Genomic DNA, 16,860 nt, shown 5'->3' with positions numbered 1-16,860 from the left:
GTGAAACTCCATAGTTGGAGATGCTGTTTTGCTGCCAATCCCACTGCCACGAGTGCTGGCTCTCAATCTCCAGGGTCTTCCCCCAAGTGACAAATTCTGTGTCTGACCAAATAAGCAGAAGGAATCTGAGATTTTAATAACCTGCCTGCTTAGCTAATATGTGGTACTGACTGACCAGTGCCTGCTCCTAGTCTGTTGTGGTGCAAAGTATTAGACTTTTAGTCAAGGGCAAGTCATTTCCAGTTTAGAGATGCTAATTTTTAAACACATTGGCTTGCACTTCTTTGAGCATACCATTATTCAGATGGCTACATAAGAAAAGTAGCGAAAAAGGCATAATTATATCACTTTATTTCTGCGCTTGAATTCTACTCAGAAATTGTAGCAACTCAAGTTAATCTATATATAGTAGGCTGGAAACAACGAAGATGCCACCGTTTTAGGAGTTTGCTTCTCAGTTGTTTTAATCGTATTGGTTCACTTCTGTTGCAGATCAGCAGTTATAACCTAAAACCTACCAAGCAGCACCAAAATTAACCCAAAATTTCACCTTTGGCATTGGGCAAACTAAGTGCTTTAGCAGAGGGTAGCACCTGTACATTTTCTTGGAGCTTAACTCTGAGGGGAAGAAAGTTTTTCTGACTCAAAACAGTCTGAGTTTGGCTCATTTTCTGCAGCATTTATCTTTCCCAAAGTGTGTATTTGCGTACATGTTTGTGCATATAAATCATTTAATATTTACTTTTATACCAAATCATCTCGCTAGGTGAATGTCCTACCTTCCTTCTGCTAATCTGCCTCCAATTACAACTTCTAAATGCAGCAGAGATCTTTTTAAACAATATGCAGCAGAGTAGAGCAAATGAAGATAGAAATAGTTAAGGAATAATGAATTTATTTTTTTTAAGTTCAGTTCAGTGAAAACCTCAGTGTATGGCTTTTCTTATACTTCATTGAACAACCACAAAATTTGTACTCTGTGTGCCTCAGATGGGGACAGTTTATTGCAGCCTTTATTGGTCTCCTAATACTACTGGATAGGGTCGCTGTAGAGAGCATGACAAATACTTGCAATGTTCTCCTGTAACCATGAGCATCATTCACTGATCAGTGAGGTTAATCAGAAGGAAGACAGATCCCTGGAACAAAACAAATTTAAAAAAAGAAAAGATGTAGGTTGAGTTTTTTTCCCCCTGAATTGCTTGTCATATGCCACCTACTCATTTCTCTGTTTTCATTGGTCACCCAGTATCATGAGATACTTTCCGAGCCACATGCATGAGCTCAGTGTGGGGTTGTGGTTTTTACACTCTTCTGAAACAGCAGCACAGAGCTGTCAATACCCAGAACTCACCATCTTCAGTGAAGGGTCTCGCCACACGTACCAGGCTGGGCTGAACTTTAATGTATTCGTCTGTTGTTCTGTCATGACGACATAAAGCAAAAGTTAAAAGTACCACTTTCCAATGCTAAAAAGGGTTGTTTTACCTTTTTTCATTTTCATTTGCCAAGAAATTTACTTTATCTTTGTTCTATTGCAGCTGAGCTAGACGACCTTGAATGGTGAAGGAATAACTAGGTTGCCATTAAATCCTTGGCCCATTTGCTTAGGCTTATTGCAGAGTTGCAGAGAACACTGTTAATGCCACTTTTTGCAGTTGCTTTTGGTGCATGGTCATTTATCATCGATAAAGTGCATTGAGGCCATTCATTCACGTTCTTAGTAACTAGGTGCTATGAGTCATTAGCAAGCCAAAGCCTCATCCCCTTGCTGGTGCACTCTGTGCCTTTGTGCTTTTAATCATTCCTTTACAGAAAACAAGTGGAGGTAGAGGCTGGAAACCCTGTCAGGAGGAACATTTGATTTTTAATTTTTATATATATGTAATTATGTATAAAATCATATATGTGATATATATATTATATCTAAAATGTGTTTGTGCATATATATGTGTGTGTAAATATATATATATTCACATACATGTTGTTTAGTTTTTTTATAGAGCAGTGGGTGGAGTGTGGCTTGATGCTGACTAGGCCTCTGCTACCTGGGCAGAGCAACAAGTGCTGGAGGGCGCAGCTTCTGCCTTTTGAGGATCACGGCCTTCAGTATCTTGCTATAGTTAAGGCCTTTTAGAAAAGGATAGTGTTGCATCCTATTTAGGGGAGGTATTTCAGAGAAGTATCAGGGGTACGAATAATACTGATCTCTTAGTGTAACGATAATGGGTCAGATAGTGTTCATGATTTTATGGGAGCACTCCTTGTGTAGGACTTGGCCCCATACATCTCTCTTCAGTCTAAATTTTTCATTTAAACATTGGGTCCTTTTATGGTGAACTTCACTCTGTCTTGTTCTAGTTTCTTACTGGGTCCTTGGTTTTAAATAACGTGAGTGCAGTGAGTTCTATCTTGAGTTCTGTTGAGTTACTGGAATGAGTTGCTTAAGCAGAAAGAAATTTGGATTCAAAAGCATAGGCAGATTTTGTGAAAAATGTTCATAATTTCTTGTTTTCCTTTTGAAAGGATCAGGTCCCACAGACCTGATTTGGGACTATTGGGTGTATGGGGCCCCATTTCCTTCTATATAAGTTCAGAAGCTTCAGTGTAGCTAGGCAGCACCAGGATTTCAGGACCATATTTTCAGCTAGTCTTTTATCTCTATTCAGTGATCTCATTGCAGTTAGCTACCTAGAATAGCAATTTACATTATATAGAGAATAAATGAAAGAAACTTTTAAATAAAAAGTCTTTGTTCAAACTCTGTATTATGCAAGTAAAAAAAAAATAAAGATAACTTTGAGGATAGGATTTTTTTGTGATGAATGGTATAAAGGTAGTAGAGAGAATACTTTTTCAATTATGATTGTGTTCCTCAGTAGAGTTCTTTGATTCTGTGTTTATGCAATGTAAAACAAGCTGTAAAGAGAAACTATTATCAATGCCAATGATTGTGCCTGAAGGAGATTCTTCTGAAGCTAGAGACTACTAAAAATGCTGTTTAATGCGCACAAGTGAGATTTTATGCATGCTAGTCAGGAAATTCAAAGTTAGGGTTCCCCTAGCAGCTGTAACTCAGCCCTGTTGTGCAAGGAATTTCTTCTGTTGCTCTGTATGATGATTTTTTCTGATTTTAATGTGTTTTTGCAAGGTGTCCAATTTACGATTGCTGTGGGAACCGTAATGTTAAATTTTCTCTTGCAAGTGAAATTTTACTTGCAATGCTGAATTACTGTACTTCCTAAAGTGTAATATATGTGTATTTTGGGGGAGTAGGAGGAGAATGATTACACAAAAGCTTATGTATATTTAATTCAGGACATCAATATCTACAGGCTTTAAGATCTCTGGTATAGGACTTGGTCCTTTTGTTTTACGTTTGTATAGTGCTCAACACAATGCAGCTCTCATCTGAGGCCTTTGGATATAACCACGTTGCATATCATAACACTTTCACATGGAGATCAAATTCCATCTTGTGTGCATTTCTGAAGAGTGAGGTGGTTATTCTTAGCATAAATCTGTGTGCTTGAATGGCGTGTAATTACCCTGCATTAGACCAAAAGTTTCCCATGCACGTAGGTCCTCTTCAGCAAAATGATGATCATAGAACTGTCCAGGCAATCAAAATAACATCAGAGGGTCCTGAGCGATGAATCTCTTCTGTGTGTCCAGACAGTCTAAACTCTGTGCTTCTGTAGCCGAAAATGGTAACCTATGTGTCCAGCATCTTTCTTCCCTTTTCCTTTGACAAAATGTTTCTATTTTTTGTCTGTTTGCCAAAGGTGATTTATCCCCTTATGAGATTATATACATTATGAGGTTGTATGCATTATGTTCTCAATTTGAATGTAAATAACTGAGTTACCAGGGCATAACATACTCTAAAACAGTAGTATGAAATATTCCCTTTTCTTGCCACCAAAGGCTTAGAGAATTCGAAGCTGAAATGCACACTGGGATTTTGCGAAGAATTTTTCTTGAAACTTGCCTTTTGGGTGATGAAGGAGAAAATGCACTCGGGTGAGAGTGCTTCCTGCTCTCTGACCCCAGCATATTGCTGCTGCTGCTGCCGCTTCTGGAATTTTTCATTCCCTCTTAGTGAGGGAACTTACAGATTCATCAAATAAAATCTGTCCAGGAATTACAGGCATTGCAGCAGAGACTGATAATTCACCAACTTCAATGACCCTCAGGCATCAGGAGAATTTGTGTGAGGGATTTTCAGTGCTTGAAAGCACAGACCTCCATGGTGAAGAAGAGTTAATTCTGATGTCTGGGAGCAGGCACTTATTTCATAGATCAGGCTCAAGAGAATAAGTGCAGTCACTGTAAAACAGGAAAAAGAAATTTCTAGCTAAATTCCAGGAGGGGAAGTTTCTATAAGCAGAAGTATAATTATTTTTTAACCAATTTTTAGAATCTTTCTGTTCCTGCCCTCAAGCAATCTCGCCAGTTACCATGCCTATGAGTCATGACTTGACTGAGGAATCCCAGTATTACCATCGTCTAATGCTTTGTATTTTTTTTGATAGTACCCATGTGAAGGAATGGATCTAGACTCTTCCATGTCATCTCAGATTTTTGATGATCAGATGGTAAGTCCTCTTATTTTAAGGCATTTTGAAACTTGATCAAATTCTTTGTGGGAAGTGCAATTTTAGGTTTGGGGTCTCTGCTTGCATGTCTTTTGCTTACAAATGTGGTGAAACAACCTTCTGTAGATTTTTCCAGTGTGGTATTTTTGGGGTGTTTTTGCAGTAGAGTCAGTTGCTAATGCTTTAAATGGACTAGTATGTTCTGGCTTTTTTCAAGGTATTCTATAATTTGTATGTATATGTACTTTTATGTATAACTGAAGAAGGCACCAGCGTAAATACTTAGTAGCCCAGGAATAAATAGGATTAAAATAAAGACTACAAATACCTTAACATGGAAATAAGGTTTAAAAACCAGACCACTAAAATCCAGTTTTGGTCCACTGTAAAAGGGCATTTGTAGTTTTGAAACATGGTCCTCATGTAAAGCTCATTTGTCTATTCTGGATTAATTTAGCTACCTTTGCCTTCTAATAGCCCCCTCCTTAAATGCTGTGTGGAGACCGTTTTCACTGCATGTACCAACTGGATAGTGATGAAGAGGGGTATAATCCCAGCAGCATCTATGAGGAACAAGAATGCTATTGAGTTTATTACTGCAAGAACTCATAACTAGCGTTGCCCACTGTTGCTTTTTTCTTTTAGAATTGTATAAAGAAATATTATGTTCTCAGCTGTAGGAAATGTGTATTTCCTCATGAAATTATCATCAGAGGAATATGGATGTACAAGAAGCGACTCGAAAAAAATTGCAGTTGATAGGATTTGAAAATCCTGTCCATGCCTTTATGATTTTTAGTATTACTAATAATTTGCAGGTATAAACCTTCTCGTGTTACCTGTGGCTTTGTGAACGTGTCTGACAATGGTATTAGGTTATTTGCGTAATGAAACAAAGTCTCGGAAAAACATTTTTCCTTCCTGGTCTACTGAGTGCTCTGCAGAAGACTTCCCTAGCGAAAGACGAGACGGTGGGGTCTGAATTTTGCTGCTGCAGAACTAAGAAAACACCTGCTTCTGTTGTAATGCGTCTGCTTCGTGAGAAACGGAGCGGTGACTGATTTCTTTGTTCTCCCTAGGCTCTTGAGGAAGGAAATGACTGCTTGAGTAACCTGCCCAGCCCCTTTGCTTACCTGCTGACGATCCACCTGAAAGAAGGCCGGAACCTGGTTATCAGGGACCGCTGCGGTGAGCCATGCCTTGCACTCGATACCCTGCCTTCTTTTAAAATTTACAGTTTGGCTTTTGCGTACTGCAGCTTGGCAGCAGCTTGTGCCACCGGCTTCTTCCTTATCTCTGGTGCACCTCTATAACGTGCACCTATCCTCCAGCTTGCAGGTCAGAGCACTCGACGGCGGGATTCAGCCACCTCAGCCACGCAGGGGAGGGAACTGCTGCTTGCACGCTGCTCCCCTCTTCTGATCGCAGCTACAGAACACCTCCTTGCCTGCGCTTACTGGGTGTATCTGTCCAAGAACTGCAGAGTCATTTCTTGTCGAAAAAATTCTAATTTAGCAGAGAGAAAAGCCGAAGAATGTTTTGAAATTGGTTACACGGAGCAGCTGCTGAGATGAGTGGTTTGGGGGTTAGCTGCAAAGATCCTAATAAATGGGAAACTTGGGGGGAGGAGATAAAAGCCAGCACTCCTGTTTCAACCTGAAAGACAGTTCAGGGAGGACGTAATTTAAAAAAATAACAAATGATGCATTAAACTAAGCTTAAAAGAAAGGGGAGGGGGAATTCCTGGGAAAACTGGAATTTCTGTCCCTCCCACCAAGCCGATCCTACTAGAGACTGAGGACATGTTATGCTCTGTCACATGGAGCTGTCTGGGGGGATAGCCTAAGCCTGCCAAAATTAGTTTTGGAGAGTGGGGAGTGTGTGAAAGTGCCTGCTGTTAGTCTGGCTGTCCTTCAGTCTGTCACAGGCAGAGAGGAAAAGTGCTTATAAATAGCCGGTTGCTAGTTTCTCTGCTTGGTGCTGAGGGAATAGATAATCCTGCTGGCAGCTCCAAAGAGGCTTAGTATAGCTCTGGCAGAAGCGATTGCTTCTGGATCTTCCATCTGCACCTTTCTCATAGCTCTTCCAGATATCCAGCATTGGTCATATTTGTATTTCTTTCTGCATGTGGAAAAGTTTCTAGATACTTTTACATTGCAACTATATATGAGCAGTTCCTGTCTTTTGAGATGAAGCAATAAGCCTTATTTGTACAGGTTTAATGAAAATAAGTTTGAATGGCCTAGAGGCCTGTAAAGGTATGCATATAAAGGGACTGGGATGGATTTAGAAACCTTCTCGCACTGGTAGCTTGTTTGCTGTTGGGATTTCACCTATTATCTCAGTTAACTTTTCCCTGTTGTTTTTTTCACTTTTTCACCAAGCAGTAGCTCTTGGCTGAGCATATATTACATTTTCCTTGCAGTTTCCAACTTTTGGAAGGAGTGAATGAATACTTAGATTAAGATCTTCACTCTTTGAGCAGAAGCGTGTTACTTCCTGACAGCATAGCAGTTAATCAGATTTACTAGCAAGGTATACAAGCCAGGACACATCCAGCCGCTGCTTTGGAAAAGATGCTTTAAATGAGCAATTCTGGCAGAGCAATATTTCTAGAGAAGAGAAGGCATTGTTTTGTTCAAAGCTGTGTTCTGCATTAGAAAGCAAGTGCTTGCCGTAAGCCTCATACAATGCAGCGCAGTACAATGTAAAATAGTATCAAGGTAATCAAGGGGAAAAAGCATTTTGATAGGTCTCTGTCACTTCTGTGGCAAATGACTGCTCATTTAGAAAACGGAGTATGTAAAGTGGTGCATCATCCAATTAAATTCCTGCTTTTTTAATTTTATTTGTTTTGCACGCAGTAGAGCAAAAGTAGCAGTGGCTCTTCTCCAGTCACTGTCGCGTTGCTGTGGTGGCCTCCTGAGAAGAGCATGCCGGCAATGCTCAGATTCACACCGCATAGATGTCTGTCGTCATACTGGTTACTTACGTGCTTATCTCTGTGAGATGCTTAGCTGGGTCTAACCTGCAGCCACTGTGGCTCTTGCGACGTGCTTTTCAAAGCACGAAGTTGTCAGCTTCATTCTCTGCAGTGTGAGAAAACCTCAGAGGAAACTTGTAGGCCGGGAGAACGATGCGACTTGCCTCCTCCTCCTCCTCCTCTCCCCCGTGATGCCGGATGCTGCCACGCTGAAAAGGAGGCGTCGTGCCAGGGTGCCGGCAGCTGGCTGTGCCCACGCTTCCGTGTCCGTGCGGTGGTGGGCCGCGGGGCTGTGCTGGTGTGAGTCCCCGGAGCTGGCAGCGTCCTGCCGCACGCTAGTGAAGTTACCGCTTCTGCTTTCGCAGCTGCCTAAGCACAGCAGCCTACCCCGATAACTTCAATATAGCAGCAATGTGTTGTCTGCAGTTGGCATAGCCTGCGAGTTGGGCTGAGCGCCAGGTCGTGCTCATTCACGTGTTGGGAACAGGAAGCCTCCGGAGCTAACCAAGCAATGCTGTCTGCAGCTTAGCTGGGGTGAGGCTTTCAAACCCTCTTTCCTTCATTCATGGCATGTATTTTTGTGTGCAATAGGGTCCCTGAGCTCTGTAGCCTTATACTTACTGGAGAGCGAAGTTGCAGGTCATGCGTTTCATGTGTATTGGAGTTGTAAAGCTGCTCTGGTCAGTCTCACGTGAACAACTGCAAAAATGCTCTGGTAGATACCAGTCATGGTAGGGAATCAGAGTTCATGCGTAGGAGTACTTCTGTACCATTTTAACTCAAATTTGAGGTCATACCTATTGGTAAATGCTTGCCTAGTCAGTGATAGAAATTTTAACTCCTTGTCCCTGTGGAGTATGTTTTAAACTAAATGCCAAATGGTATGAAACCACAGAGCTTGACTGAAGACTGTATACCAGCATCTTTGGCTTGCATCAGGTTTGTTATAACCAGATTTTTAATTTTTCCTAAATTTTAATATTTAGTAATTATGATACCAGCAATTTCTCTAAAAAGTCTCAAAGCACTCATCAACCCTACAGATGTTATACCTGTCAGGTTATATTTTTGGGGAAGTTCTGCATCTTTTCAAAGATAATGGTGTGCAAGTGTGGTGCCCTCCCCCTTCTCACACACGCAGTTTTTTCCACTTAATTTTAATTTACAGGCAAGTCAAGTTGAGGGGACCGGCAGAATATATAAGAGTAGAAATGCAGATAAAAATCACAAGCTGCGTTCTTGATGCCCTCTTGTGGCCATTTTGAATGTTGTCCTATAACCTCTGACAAGGAAATCGGGCAGAGGGCTTCTGGAGGGCCCCACAGGGGTGGACCTCTAGCCATTTCATACAGATTTAACTATTTCGCCTGTTACTTTTATGCTACTTTTATGTTCTGCCATAAATGCAGCAACTTCTGGACTGGATGGGGATGTAGCAGCTGTAGTTACATTGTGCATTTCAGCACTATGAAAACTTTGTAAGAAACAAGATGCACTTGAAAAGTCCAGTGGATGGAATGAAATTTCTTGTTTTGGTATTTTGTCAGGACACCAAAGTTGCTTAATCCACCCCATTAACAGGCCAGTATCCCATCACTTCCTAACATTATGCCATGGTTTTGAACCAAAACCTACTCACACATACACTGTCTGTAAACTTGCCAGCAATTTTTGTACCAGATAAGCAGAATAACTGTAGCTGAAAAATGAAGTGCTGGCCCACCCACCTGCAATCCCAGTATTACCAGTATTGCCCACAGAGCCAAGTCCTTTTGTTTGGTGTGGCTTTTTCCCTCACCTCTGTCAGTTGTTGTCTTCTCATTAGAAGTAGTGATAGAGCCAATTAAGAAAGCATGGACTAAATGATTTAGAGGGGAAATGCTGGTGGATCCGTAGGGGGACGTGTTGTAGGGATGCACTAGTTTCAGCAAAGTATGCTCAGATCTAGGTTGGACCCATCTGTTTGAACCTGGAGAAGGGCAAAGGGGGAGAGCAAGGTATTCTGAATCACAAAACTTGAGTTGTCATTGGGCTGTACTGTGTCTGGGAGATACCTGGGAAACTCAGGTGAAGCCCCTGCCCAGGTTTGTTCATACAGCACAGAGGGAGATCCTTCCTAGGTCAGCACTAGTTAGGACACTTGTTTGAAATATGGAAGAACCAGGTCCGGGTTGTGCAGGAAGATTTTGCTCATCTTTTACTGTCTTTGTTTCTACCTGTTTTATCCAATATAAATAGTATGGGTCTTTTTATTTAAATCTAAGGCATGTGACAAGGGACAAATGTTCCTGCCATTGGAAATAGCTGTTGCTGGAAGCTCCTGGTTCTGCTTGCCAAATTAATAGGGCTCTCCCTGAATTTACTAATTATTCGCTTAACGCCTATTAAGCAGGAATTAATTACAGTTGGCTGAGTAATGGTGAGGTATAATTCTGCTGATAACCCCAGGCTGTAAGACTAGCATGTGACTTGACTTTTCCCAAACTTTCCACGGATTTTTCCTGAACTCTTTCGTTCACTGCATACTGTTCTTTCCCAGATGTGTTCCTTTTAGTTTGGTTAAAGTTCTTCCTTCATCGTATTAGATTTCTTTTTTTCCCCTCTTCATTATATCATCCCTGTTAACCTCTGCTCTTTCCTGCTTTTCTCTTCACCTTTGCCTCTTGCATCATTCTGCATCCATCTGTTGTCTCCCTGTAGTCCCTGGCTTTCTCCAGCTTGTCTCTCTGTACCTGCTCTGTCCTGGGGGAGGTGTAGGTGCAGGCACAAGAGTCTGGCTCAGCTGCATGTGCTCCCTGTTGCTTACTGTAAAATACGTAAGCAATGTGGGAAGAAAATGGGGAAAAGGTCCTGGAAGATCCCTTGCTGGGTCAATATCCCAGCGTCCCCTTTTGGGGATGCAGGTTGGGATAAGGATGATATTAGCCATCAGCTTGACGGGAGTCTGATTTATTGGCTTCTCACTGATGCTTTTCAGGATGCAGTCCAGCCAGCTAGTTACACATTAGAAATGACCTAAACAGGCCATAAGTTGTGCTTGGCAAGAGGCATTCACATCACCTATATATGAAACATCTACATTTGGTGCCTAGTGTTATGTGGCGCACAGGTTCTCCAATATCTATAGTTCTTGTAACTAATGAGCCGGACACTGAATGGCGTGAATCTGTTTGTGTGCTTATGTAGAACCAAACATACGGGGTTTTATGTGTACTTGTGTAGTATTACAGTTATTAGGTAACATGATGTATCTTGGTAATGGTGAGTTTGTGAGCTATGTAAGTAGTATAAATAATAATAAGAAAACAGAAATATTAATGAAATATAGATATCTGTAGAGCACTGGTGGTTCTGCAGAAGATGGAGGTAACTGCTGCATACTTGGTTCAAAAAACATTAAATGTTCTTAGACACTAGTGCTCTAAGTGTTGTCACTTCATCATACCCTTGAGGGTTTTATGGCTTCATTTGGGCTTTTCTTGGGGAGCTTGTTACTTCCAGCTCCAAATGCTTTGAGCTGGGACAGGCTGGAGCCCATCTGCTTTGCTGTTATGGGACAGGGTGGTGCCTGATGTTAATCTGAGCCCATCTAATGAAATCTGAAACGTTCTGCTCCCTGTTAGCTGTGTGATGCTCTGACTGTGCCTGCTGCTGGCCATACTGAGTCATCTCTGCAGAGCAGTGTCACTGTGACACAGAGCAGTAACACGGTGCCACAGTGGTAAGGAAGTGTTACCATCCTTGAATTGACAAATCCAACTACAGCTCTCTCAGATAATAGAGAAACTCTGAGTTTCTGTAATGGTGAGCAGCCCCTCATGTTTCCAAGTTCCGCACTTCCAAACCTTGAGTATTTTTTCCCTTTTGGTTAGTGTGGTTATGAGAAATAGATTTCTCAGATGTGATGTCAGCTGGAGAGTGGCTGTGGTTTTTTGTTTTTGGGGGGGTGGTTTTTTCCAGTTGCATTGCTGCAACCTGATTTTTCACCTTTTCTTTTTCATGTGGTCAGGTATCCTCTAGATTTTACACTACAGTGGTATTTGTAGCTGGTACCTGGCCTTTTCTATTCTTTTCCTTAGTTTTCCCTTGTCATTTCCTGCTGCTGCACTGTGCTTTTGGTCTCATTTCTTGACAGAGACAGCTAGATTTCTGAAATTTGGGCACGAGAGCCATTGAGAGCAGCGCGTGACGGCAGCTGAGCAGGTTGCGTGGGCGCCTTCGCCCCGCAGGATTTGTGCCATCTCCCCCACTTGGGACGCCACTTCTTCTGCACCCAAAGCTGAGCATGGCACACAGCTGGCTGGAGGCTCCCAGGGTGGCAGGAGCGAGGCCATGCTGCTCTGCTCTGCGGGGAGCTGCAAGCTGAACTGCAACCGTGTGCGTGATGGGAGCCACGCGGGAGCTAGGTCTCCTGAAGTGCCTTAAAGCAATTGAAGAAAGAGGACAGAATAATGTATAGTTTCTATTTTAAACACATTCAGACCTGAACCAGGCCACCAGGTCTCTGCTGCCTGGGTTCACCCGTGGTAGCAGGCTGCTGGCGTGCAGGAGGCGAGGATGTGCTTGTGCTGCATCGAGCATTTGTCAGCTTATGCAGAATAAGTCCATTGTTTGTAAAGCAAATGTTCATAGCAATTAGGCTGAATAGTTCACTACAAGCATGCTGTCTGATTAATTTAGACTTTCTCTGTTTTCAGGGTATCTGCAATTAGATCATTAGTTCTTCAAATTTATTAATTATTCAGATTTATTAGACAACTTTTCACACTTCTTTTTGAAAGGCGTAATCATGACTAATTTACAAATGCAAAGAATTTGAATGGTGTTGGGTACTTATTTTGACATTTTCTGGATCCTGTATCACTATGCATACAACGGCGTGTGCTGCAATTGTTTGTCTGTGCCAAATTCAATTTCTGTAAGAGCAGCGTGTGTGACTGAAACTTTGTCTCCTCTACACAGTCGTTCCTGCAAGCCTCCCTTCTGGACTGGCTGAATGCATCAAGATAGGAACCTCAAAAAATTGGGTTGAATTAAAACAAAAGCAATTAATCCAAGAATGCCCAGCTAGCTTTGGTAAAATGAATGTTAGATTAAGAAGTATAAGGATGGCAGCACTGGAAGAGAATATGTAGGGCCCAGAGACTCTCTTCCTTTATAGGTAACTAGTGTAGATAAGTGGTTTCTTCAACCGATCAACTGGAGCTGGCCCCAAGTGGGCAACTGCCTACATTACCAGTTCACACTTACCTCTTTCTGGGACCCATATAAGTAGTTTTGGCAAGACCAAAGACTGAGAATACAAGAAGATGAAACTGCTTACGCAGTGAGAATGATGCTCACAAATGGGACGTGTTTCACTCTCAGAAACACGGTGTCAGTGTCTTCCTTCCTCCCCCAGAAACCTGGAAGCAAGCAGACCTTGTAAGTCAAAAAAGGCAGCAAGATAATAAGCTTATTGTCAGAAGAGTTTTCTTGTCAGAGATGCCATTCATTCTGATGTGAATTTGAAGTTGGTGGGAATATTGCACCAAAGGACCTTGATACTAGGTACTAATGTAAAAGCGGTTGTTTTTGTGCCTTCCTATGCTTTCGTATCTGAGACCCTGCCAGGAGTCAGCTTGACTAACCTTTGTTGTAGGTGGTTTGTTCTTTCTGTCATTGTCCCTCGTGTGTCTCATGGCATTTTGGTAGAATCTCCTTCTTTTCTTTTTTTTTCTTTTCCATTAGTTGGTTTGTTTATTTTAGTTTCTTACTGCAGTTTCTGAAGGGTGCTGCTTGCACAGTATCTTACATAAAATTTCCTGTGTCTGCTTCTGTGGTTTGTTAACGGTCAATTCACGCTTTCGTTCTTCAAGCACTGGCTCAACTGTAGGCTTGCATGTGTTCTTCACACTTCTCTGGTTGAGCTTTTTGGTTTATTTTCCCTAGGAGCCTATTGGTGACACTTGTTTCTCAAGCAATGTTTCACTTCCATCTGTTCACATAAAACTAGCTGTGCACAAAACTTCCCAAAATTACCTGCATTTCCTGCTATTAAAATACCTTTTTCTGATTGTCTCTTTAATCCTTTATCTCTGCTGTTTCTGTGCAAGAACAGTGGTTTGCCACAGAAGTGTGAGCTGTTTAAAAATTGTCTTTTACTCTTTGTTGTAAGTAGCTGTAGTAATTCTATCTCTATGAAGTTGTTAAATTAATTTATTCTTTATGTATATGGAAAATCCTTCATTTCCTTTCTTCCAATTCAAATTTAGAATTTTGACCCAAACTTAAGATGGTCTAGGTTATATTTCACACTGTTCTTTTTTTGAGTTTTCAGGATTGTAAGGTGATTAGGTCATGATTTTTTTTAATGTAACCAGATGTGTTTCATATGCTGTATTTCCAGTAAGTTTATGCCTATAAGATGGAGTGTGGTTTGAAATCGTATCGGGTCTGCAATTAATTTTTCAAAGTGTGAAGGAAATGTATAGTAGTATTCAGTACCGTTGGTGTGGCACATCTCTCTGCAGCTGCTAGAGGGCAGCAGTATCCATTTAAAAACACTATTAACAATTTCTTAGACTGCTCAGCCCTGTCTAGTTGCTTTGTACTGGCAACTTTGGCTCGCCAAAGCGTGCTCGCATTCTAGCTGATGTTTGGTCTGTCTGTGCTCGTCGCTTTTTAGTGCTAGTGGAAGAAAATAGCAGTAAAATACTTATTATGGAAATGAATTCAAGGAAGAATCAGTGTTGAGATACACATCCTTTCTCTCTCTAATGAGAAAACAGCTCCCCATGATGGAGTGATTTTTCAGAAGTTACCCTTTCCTTTTACTCTTACTGGCTTTGTTTTAGGCTAAGAAGCAGATTATTGTGTGTTCGTGTTTATATATATTTTTTCCTATCCAAAAACCTTCCTGTCTTTACATAATATTTAAATTGACCTTGAAACATCCTTGCTTTTTGCACTAGAATAGACATTTTTTTTTCTTCAGGCTGAATTCTAAGCTGCTTTCAAGAAAAATTGATCTTGCTTTATCTTATTGGCATGTGGCTGCAGCTGATGTGACATACAGGGAAATGAATAGGTTCCGAACTTGCATTTTTGAAGAGTCTGGGTGTACGTGTTTAGAAGTGGTTGTTGACTTGGTTGCCTTCTCTCTGAAATGGCCAGAGAAAAGATTTTTTTTTTAATGTCCTGGGTTTTTCAGGAAATTCTTGGACACCTGTTGTGCTTAAAGGAAAAACTTGGAAAAAGAAAAAAAAATTACACCAGTCTATACCTAAAAATACTAGCTGTTATTTTGAGAAGTTCAGCCACTTCAAGCATGCTGCAGGCTGTCCCTGGTGGACCCGTGCCATGGCCCGGCCGGGATTGCCGTGCCTGCCCCCATGGGAGCAAACCCGGCAGCTCGCGGCACTCCTGCCACAGAGGTCGAAACCCGTTGGGTCGCCAACAGCCCCGTCTGTAGCACCGAGCGGCCACGCTGTCTCCCCACCTGCCTAGTTGAGATGTCTCATCCCTGACAGTGAGACGGGCGAGCTCGGCGAGGAGCCGCTGCACTCACTCCCGCACCCGCCTGCAATTATTTTCCCGAACAATTAACGCCATCCTAACTTGACACTTTTTCCTTGCTTGGCTGTGTAAACCATCATCCCTTTTTCTATTAATTCCAGGCGTTAATATTTTCTTTTGCCCAAGTGCCGCCGTTCACCCGTGAAACAGTTTGAACATTATGTAGCTGTCAAGATACCTAGGGATTACCCGGTATGCCTTGCCGCCGTAAGTGACACCGCCACGGCCGGCCTCCGAGATGTTTATTTTGAGAGTAAGCTGACAGGCATGAAGGCCTGATCCCAGAGTGGCAATCCTATTTAATTAAAGACCTCTTTTTATTATCCTTTTTTTTCCATTTTTTTTTAATTTTATTTATACACACGCACGCACACACAAACCCCTATCTATCTGTCTGTATCTATCTCTATCTGTCTGTATCTATCTATCTCTAACAACCTTGAAAGCTTTCGGTGCAGTAATGCAGCTGGGATCCTTGTTAAGATATGGTCCTCTTGCCTCCCATGCTCGGAAGGGCTTGGAGGGGTTTGGAGTTTTATACTTGTAGATACTGAACTTGCTAGCTGTTTGCTTCCTCGGTCTCTGTCTTTCTCTTTCTCTCTTTCTCTCTCTTTTTAGGTTTTCTGCTCACTCAGGGGTTTTTCTGTGGAAGAAACATGAGTTATGGCTGTAGACCACCTGCCTCCATCACCCTGTTTGTGCTTTCATTTCATCAGTTATTTTCCTTGAGTCTGGTCACTCTTTCATGCACTTAACGGTTGTGGACTTTACTATTGCTGTTATCATTTTTAATAATACAGCCTGCTTCTGTTTATCCTGTAGATAAAAGCAACCTTGCTTTTTTATTTTTCCTTTTCTCATTTAACGGAGAAAGGATTTAGGATCTCTGCAGCTGGGACAAACTAAGACTGAAAAGCTAAATGTAGTTACTTCTCAGCAGCTGCATCCTCTGAAGGCTTCTGCACATGATGTGGTGCTAGATATTATCTGGGTGTTCGCACTCCTGTAAAGCATGCTGTGCATTTTGTGTAAAGATGTAATCATAGTTCTGGGAAGTACCCTAATGGAAGGTCTAATCCTGACCAACTAAAAACGATGCAAATCTGCCCTCTGACTTCAGTGGCCTTTGGATCAGGCCCTTATTGCTGTTCCATTAGAGAGGAAGGGAAAGAAATTTCTTTTTAACCTTCTGCAGCGTTGTTCTCAAAAAGTGGTTAATTTTTGCAGTCACTACTTAGAAGAAGAATTAGCTGCAGGCAGTATTTGAAAACCAATCAAGATTTTGCTGATGTGAATTAAACACTCTTCATAGAGGAGATGGGCAGAATCGGCCATGGCTCTGTTTACCATTTAGAATTTAAAACACAATAAAAACTTGCTATAATTTTTACAAATAATTCCAGTGTCACAGGGACACATTTCTTCACACTACTACATATTTTCAAATAGATGCTAAAACAGGGCTATCTCTTGTTGAATCTGTCTGTCTTTACCAACCAGTGATTTGAGTGTCACATATTTGAAAATGTTTTTTTCACATTCTCACTATTTACCAAATTAGTGAAAAATCTGAGTCTTCATGTCACTCCAGGTTACCCTGAGCTGCTGCTTGTTTGTCTACCAGTAAGCAGCTCCGTGGGAACCCGAGAGGACAGATCCAGATTATTTCTGGCTGTGTGAAGTCCAGTATAGGAGGTCTCTCTCTCTGCCTGGAGCTGGCAC

General features: G+C 41.7%; 1 protein-coding gene and 1 long non-coding RNA gene across 8 annotated transcripts in view; one reads left to right on the top strand and one right to left on the bottom strand.

The window, feature by feature from the left end:
- MCTP2 (multiple C2 and transmembrane domain containing 2) overlaps positions 1-16,860 on the top strand; it is a 126,902-nt gene that overhangs the window by 19,982 nt on the left and 90,060 nt on the right. For all 5 annotated transcript variants that reach the window (XM_064517924.1, XM_064517925.1, XM_064517923.1 and 2 more), the window contains 2 exons: positions 4,536-4,598; positions 5,678-5,786. In XM_064517924.1, the coding sequence (XP_064373994.1) occupies positions 4,536-4,598; positions 5,678-5,786 (172 nt within the window). The remainder of the gene's footprint in view (positions 1-4,535; positions 4,599-5,677; positions 5,787-16,860) is intronic.
- Positions 879-6,186, bottom strand: LOC112987224 (uncharacterized). Of its 3 annotated transcripts, XR_010390932.1 has the most exons (3): positions 5,732-6,186; positions 1,355-1,422; positions 879-1,139 (listed from the first exon to the last, which is right to left on the bottom strand). It is a non-coding gene; the product is annotated as an uncharacterized LOC112987224 (long non-coding RNA). The 3 variants fall into 3 exon arrangements; XR_010390931.1 differs by having other exon boundaries at positions 879-1,422; XR_003260227.2 differs by lacking the exons at positions 879-1,139; positions 1,355-1,422 and adding an exon at positions 3,288-4,329.

The sequence above is a fragment of the Dromaius novaehollandiae genome, chromosome 10 (assembly GCF_036370855.1).
Source record: "Dromaius novaehollandiae isolate bDroNov1 chromosome 10, bDroNov1.hap1, whole genome shotgun sequence".
NCBI classification, from domain to species: Eukaryota; Metazoa; Chordata; class Aves; order Casuariiformes; family Dromaiidae; genus Dromaius; species Dromaius novaehollandiae.
Note: the sequence above shows the minus strand (reverse complement) of the source record. Positions and strands in the feature narration are given on the sequence as shown.